Source organism: Oncorhynchus mykiss, chromosome 20, assembly GCF_013265735.2.
Source record: "Oncorhynchus mykiss isolate Arlee chromosome 20, USDA_OmykA_1.1, whole genome shotgun sequence".
Lineage (NCBI taxonomy): Eukaryota > Metazoa > Chordata > Actinopteri > Salmoniformes > Salmonidae > Oncorhynchus > Oncorhynchus mykiss.
This window is the reverse complement of record NC_048584.1, coordinates 32,469,015-32,476,462: the sequence shown is the minus strand read 5'-3', so window position 1 is coordinate 32,476,462 and position 7,448 is coordinate 32,469,015. Positions and strand designations below refer to the sequence as shown.

Sequence of the window (7,448 nt, the reverse complement as noted above, 5' to 3'; positions counted from 1 at the left end):
TCTGTAGAGAACATATAGATGGACTATCCAAATAAAGTGCGACCAAACTCTTAACGGGTCTAGAAAACCACACAATTGTTTTACCCACATATTTACAGAAAATAAAAAATATTTTTCTTTCTTTTTAACAGAATGTTCGAAAAAGTAGGGGGTAGGCTTAACAGGTTAAAACCCATACCTCGAAACTCACATTGACATGGTTGTTTAAAAGTCCTGGTTGCATAAAACCAAAGCCATTCCAGACACAAAACAGAGTATCCGATCAGGTCAAAAACAGTGGAGACAGAAACTCTGAAATCTGTTAAAACGCAAAGCAAAAAGAACATTTTTTTTAATGTGTTCACCACTTCACAGGGGAAAAATACATTCAACTCTCAACAACATCAACAAACAGAAAAACGGCATAGCATGGAACTGTCGTCTTGCCTTTTTAGAACGATACGATGTACCAGTGGCTAGAGATGCCCATGACAAACATAGGTTGGTGGTAACCGTTAGATAGATCACGTAAGAGTTTGACTAAAACCATGGAAACGCCATGCACGTGTCCTCCCGTGGAGGATAGATCTAGAATCTCCTCATTGTCCCCCAGCAAAATGAGCCTACATTTAGTTTATTGTTCCTATGTGTATATTTCACACTATGTTGAGGTCAAAACAAAAGTGTAATGCTTGTATGGTTTTTAACCTCGAATACATGTTCATTTCATCGCCATCGATCAACTGCATTACACTTCAACTTCCACCACCACCAGCTATGCTCCACCATTACCAGCTTCTCCGAACGGGAGTCACCAGTTAGAAAAGGACAACTTCTAAATATTATGCAGCAAAACAGCCAAATACTGTATATGCAAATCAGATTTTAGTAACTACATTGTTGGCCTGTTAGAACACATCATTTATGACGGATTTGACAAATAATAACTTTGTCGGATCAGCATTTCTGAATGAGTGCCAATGACGGCGTCCTTGTCCTGTCCCCCGCGGTCTGCGTTCCATTGATGTCTCACCATATGTTTTGGTAGTGGCAGAGTTACTCCTCGTGGCTTTCTCAAGGTAAACAATAACACTTAGTTACTGAGGGCCACCATCCTGACTACAGTATGTGCTTTATGCCAGTGAGTCCAGGAAACTGCAAACTGACTCTAGATCAGTATGGTCGAAAAACAAATGGTGTCGTCTCATATATGGTTTCAGAGAAAAGGGATTCTGACTGACACTGTCTCGTGTCTATGACATCATTAATCACAGAGGTACAAAACATAGGAATGTTTACTGAACCATAGATACTGACCCTTAGTTTAAAAGAACTACGTGGTTGTTTAAAGTTACAATCTGTTACTTTCAATTCCGGTTCGAAGTGCTGTCACTGAACCTGTGTATATAAAGTGAAGAGAGTGTGTTTTGGCAGATGTAACCGGTTGATTTTTGTTAAGTGTCTTGGCCAAGTGTGTTTGCAATACATTGAGTAGCCACTGAGGATATTCAAGTTACAGATTGTATCCTTAAAAACATTGTATTCAAATGAATTGACTTTATATCGCTCTGAATAGAAGTGTCATAAACAATGCATATCCCTGTCTATCTGAGTTGAATGATCAGTCATTTCGTGACAAATTCAGGATATCAGCTACCACTTTAAAAATGGCTGTGTAACAGTTTGTATTACATAGGCACCAAAGACTGTCTGGCATCACCCAAAGTTGGGAAAACCCCTTTCAATTGGCTGACATATTTGTCTTTCCTCTCCCTGTTTCTGCATGGAACTGAGTGCTGAAAACATAGTTGAATATCTAAACGTATGTAAACATACATTACATTTGCATATATTTACTATAGATATCAATATATGTTTATGAGCCACTCACTGAGCACCGGAGCTGTTGCACAGATAACTTCCAGGCGTTTAGAAAATATATTGTATGAATATATTTATTATATATTTGTATACATATGTATTGCAGCCCTGACCCTCTGGACTGATATAGTGGTGATGATATTGTTTCTTCTTCTCTATGACTATCATTGTAACGGTTATCACCGCTCTGGGTAACACTGACATCACTTAGATTGTAGGATTGTGGTTCACAAAAGGAGTATCTATAGTACACTACTTTTTAATAGAGCCCTATGGGCCCTCGTCAGAAGAAGTGCACTATAAACGGAATAGGGTGCCATTTGGGACGCACACAAACAGCATGGCGATCGCTGGCAACATCCAATGGTTTTCTGACTGCTGTGGGGTCAAAGTACACATATCAAACACTTAGATGGTCAGTAACCTCCAGGACATCGTCAGATTAAAAACACACACACACACACACACACACACACACACACACACACACACACACACACACACAGTCCTAAGCCATCTGTAGAAGTCTCTTCCAAACTTCCACAACCAATATTATTTTCGTTTTACAATGCTCTGTATTCCCATGTTTAGTATTCCCATTTTCCCATTCTCCACATGTCCACAGGTCTCTGGTTCCAGTGCTTCACTGCTGGACCTGCTTCAAGCTGAAATAGAGGAGAGAGAGAGAGACAGAGAGAGAGAGAGAAGTCAGTAAGATTTCAGCAGGTGCCTCGCAACCTCAGGCCCATGGACCAGAAATCTGTGGGATATTGATACCATTCTGAAAACGATGTTCAGCAGATTTAAAGGAGCTTCTCTGGAGAGGTCAAAAGGAAATGTCTGACACCAGACACATTTTGAGGTGGGCTATCCCTTTAACCATCTGTGATGATGTCATATTTAAATCACTGAAGTCTACTGAAAGTCAGCCTCAAATATACCATTTTTTCCTCTACTGCGTTCACTCGGATGCCTGGGTTTTTTGGAAGACATTCGTTTTAAAGAGGGATGAGAAAAGACTTCAGAGCACAAAACCATCAATAGAAGGAATTATACAATAATCCGATTTCACAATCTTTTCCTCATTATGCTGTCAGTTGTTAATGCTTCCCATTCCAGCTGTTCACCAATTTAAAACAAAAGCGGGGAGATAGGGAGTGTAAATCCCTCTGGTTTTTAGATGCCGTAATTACTGAGGGATTCTGGGTTTATCATGTCTCTGGTGATTATGTTTAAACGTGTCCTGCACTAGCCGCATTCTCTGCCATTATCACACAGAGACAAAGGGACGCCACAGGCGGCCATAAAAAAAATCTATTAAAACAAAGAGATAAGTTTGACTTGGGAGTGTTATTACCTAACAAAGATAGTTGCTAGTGAAAGTCTACACACCCCTTGCACAGTCTTCACAATTTGCTAAAAATTGATTACATGAAATGTTTTTCCTATTGATCTACACAATCTACTCCACAAGGGAAAATGTTCCAAATGACTAAGAAATACAAAATGACGATGCGTTGTTAACAAGAGTTAATACCTTGGGAAAGCACCTTTGGCAGCCATTACAGCTGTGAATAATTGTTTTATATAGAGTCTACCAACCTTACACAACTCTTAGGGCAACATACACTGAGTGTACATTATGCTAATGTCCATGACATAGACTGCCCAGGAGTGTAGAGATGTAAAGTTAAGACATGGATTGGGTACTGTATGTGTGCCATTCAGAGGGTGAATGGGCAAGACAAAGTATTTAAGTGCGAGGTATGGTAGTAGGTGGCAGGCGCACCGGTTTGAGTTCGTTAAGATCTGCCATGCTGCTGCGTTTTTCATGCTCAACAGTATCCTATGTGTGTATTAAGAATGGTCCACCATGCAAAGGACATCCAGCCAACTTGACACAACTATGGGAAGCATTGGAGTCAACTGTGGAACGCTTTCGACACCTCGTAGAGTTCATGCCCCAACGAAACGAGGCTGTTCTGAGGGCAAAAGAGGGTACAACTCAATATTAAGAAGTGTTTGGGATGTTTTGAACACAGTGTATATCCATCGTTTTTGTCAAAATTGCTCACGCTCACTACATTTAGTTGGGAATCATCAAGGGACAGCAATATTCAAACACTGTCTCTGTTTTTGAAGCAGATTTAAGTCCTTTTATATTAGTTTTCATCCAAACAAACTGCTGCCACCACAATACTTGAAAATACAAAAGGATCAACAACATTTCATTCACTCCATATTACTGGCCTGTATGACAAAGTGTAAAGAAGGAGGCCTGTGTTGGAAATCAACTCCAAATCATCCATTTTGTTTTCTACAAGGCCGTTGAGTAATACTGCAAGACAACACCGCAAAGACATGACCTTTTTGACCTATATTAAAAACAACAGGTTTGGGTCATATCCAATACAACACAACACATAGTGAAACCCTGTGTATTTTTAAGTACTGTGTTGGCAGCATCATGTTATGGGTATGTTTGTCAAATCCCAGGTCCAAAGTCTCTTTTGAAAACCTAACCCTGAGATAGAGTTGATTTTTATGCCAAAGACACAACAGAATATCTTCAAATCTACTCAAACTTTATTAGTCACATGTGCCGAATACAACAAGTGTAGACCTTACCGCGAAATGCTTACTTACAAGCCCTTAACCAACAGTGAAATTTAAGAAGAGTTAAGAATATATTTAGCAAATAAAGTAAAGTAAAAAAAAGTAACACAATAACATAACGAGGCTATATACAGGAGGTAACCAATGGAGGGGGGGGGGGGGGGTCAAAGTAATAGTCTGGTGTTGAGTGTCCTGAATGGTCTAGTCTCAGTCCTGACTTAAATTTGCTTGAAAATTCGAGACAAGGTTTGATTCTTGCTATCCATCAATTATACCGTGATGAAGACAGCTTGGCTGTGGAAACGTCGGTTATTAAATCATTGCTTCTGAGCTCCGAGAGTGTGCAGCTCTTCTTTTCTTTTCCATCAATCATTCCCAAACAAATTTACTGAGCTTCGGCAATTTTTACCAAAACAATGGACATACAGTTCCTTCGGAAAGTATTCAAACCGCATGACTTTCTCCTCATTTTGTCACGTTACAGCCTTATTCTAAAATGGGTTAAATAACAAAAATGATCTTGGAAAAAAAGGTGCTATGTAGAACCTAAAAGGGTTCTTCGGCTGTCCCCATAGGAGAACCCTTTGAAGAACCCTTTTAGGTTCTAGAAAGATACCAGGTAAAACTCTATTGGATTCCATGTAGAACCCTTTCCAAAGAGTTCCGCCTGGAACCAAAACTGTTTGGTCTCGAGAGTCACACACACACACACACACACACACACACACACACACACACACACACACACACACACACACACACACACACACACACACACACACACACACACACACACACACACACACACACACACACCGTTGTCAGTATTCATATAATGGTTTGGCTTTCAGTGTGTGTGTGTGTGTGTGTGTGTGTGTGTGTGTGTGTGTGTGTGTGTGTGTGTGTGTGTGTGTGTGTGTGTGTGTGTGTGTGTGTGACTCTCGAGACCAAACACACGCAATAAAAATGTAATTGTTTTGCATCATTCAATGTCCATGTAGTCTAATGTAGGTGTGACAGAATAATGTGATGCTTTATTTCTGCGGTCATCTCTTGACAAGAATCCTGAGAAATGAATCCAACCTGAAATGTCCACCCATCCTTACCTCCCCTCCCCTCACCTGACCTCACCCACTATTAACCCAGCTCTCTCATCCCCTGCACTCTGTCACTACCTCTCCCAACAAAAATATTAACCCAGCTCTCTCATCCCCTGCACTCTGTCACTACCTCTCACAACAAAAATATTAACCCAGATCTCTCATCCCCTGCACTCTCTCACTACCTCTCACAACAAAAATATTAACCCAGCTCTCTCATCCCCTGCACTCTGTCACTACCTCTCCCACAAAATATTAACCCAGCTCTCTCATCCTCTGCACTCTGTCACTACCTCTCCCACAAAATATTAACCCAGCTCTCTCATCCCCTGCACTCTCTCACTACCTCTCCCAACAAAAATATTAACCCAGCTCTCTCATCCCCTGCACTCTGTCACTACCTCTCACAACAAAAATATTAACCCAGCTCTCTCATCCCCTGCACTCTGTCACTACCTCTCCCAACAAAAATATTAACCCAGCTCTCTCATCCCCTGCACTCTGTCACTACCTCTCCCACAAAATATTAACCCAGCTCTCTCATCCCCTGCACTCTCTCACTACCTCTCCCAACAAAAATATTAACCCAGCTCTCTCATCCCCTGCACTCTGTCACTAACCTCTCCCAACAAAAATATTAACCCAGCTCTCTCATCCCCTGCACTCTCTCACTACCTCTCCCAACAAAAATATTAACCCAGCTCTCTCATCCCCTGCACTTTCTCACTACCTCTCCCAACAAAAATATTAACCCAGCTCTCTCATCCCCTGCACTCTGTCACTACCTCTCACAACAAAAATATTAACCCAGCTCTCTCATCCCCTGCACTCTCTCACTACCTCTCCCAACAAAAATATTAACCCAGCTTTCTCATCCCCTGCACTCTCTCACTACCTCTCCCAACAAAAATATTAACTCAGCTCTCTCATCCCCTGCACTCTCTCACTACCTCTCCCAACAAAAAGCTCTAAAGGTCCTGATGTCTGCAGACATGTGACAGTCTGATTCCTAAACGGGCACTGAAATGCCTTACTAATGCTTTTTACAGTAGTGTGTATGTGTGTGTATGTGTGTATGTGTTTGTGTGTGCACACGTGTGTGCGTGTGTGTTAGAGAGCGAGTGTGTGTAAGAGAGAGAGAGATAATCGGGGTGTACATGCGTGCATGCGTATGTGTGCGTGTGTGTGTTATTGAAGCCCATTGCAATGTCAGCATAGACTAGGCTAAAACAGGTGTATTTGATTTAAGGTGTGTGTTGTGTGTAGAGAGAGAAAGCCTGCGAGGATACAGAGACAGAGAGACTGTGTGAGAGAGATGGCAGGTGTGTGTGTGTGTTGAGTGCAGGTGCCCAAGGACAACTCTTCTCTTTATTTCTCCTCAATCTTTTGATTTCCTCTCCTCCACTTCCTCTCCTCATCTCCTCTCCTCTTCCCCCTCTACTCTCTGAAAGCTTTGGCCTCGACATGGAGCTTTGACATTAAAGAAGCAGTGCACCTGCAATAACCTGTGCCTAGAGGGGTGTGTGTGTGTGTGTGTGTGTGTGTGTGTGTGTGTGTGTTCTCAGCCCTTTACCAAACTGACAGTATGTTAGTAGAAAAGCTCTGTAGACAACAAGATCTCATAGTTTCCCTTCCAAATTCAATGTATGGATAAAGGTCTATTTTTGAAGCATTAATTCTGCATTGTAACAAGGTTAATTCCGTGTGGTTACAAGGTTTAATCAGAAACAAAAGAGAGAGAGAGAAGGAGTAGGACAGAGAGAGATATTAATATGACTATTTATTTATTTTTTGTAATTTTACCCCATTTTTTCTTCCCAATTTTTTGATTACGATCTTATCTCATTGCTGCAACTCCCCAACAGGCTCGGG

The 7,448-nt window shown here is 41.3% G+C and overlaps 1 protein-coding gene across 1 annotated transcript in view; it reads right to left on the bottom strand.

The window, feature by feature from the left end:
- Nucleotides 1-297: 297 nt before the first annotated feature.
- Nucleotides 298-7,448, bottom strand: part of LOC110499334 (zinc finger matrin-type protein 4) — a 184,901-nt gene continuing 177,750 nt past the window's right edge. Inside the window, exon 7 of the mRNA XM_036956195.1 lies at nt 298-2,525. Coding sequence (XP_036812090.1) covers nt 2,504-2,525 — 22 coding nt within the window. The 3' untranslated portion in view covers nt 298-2,503. The remainder of the gene's footprint in view (nt 2,526-7,448) is intronic.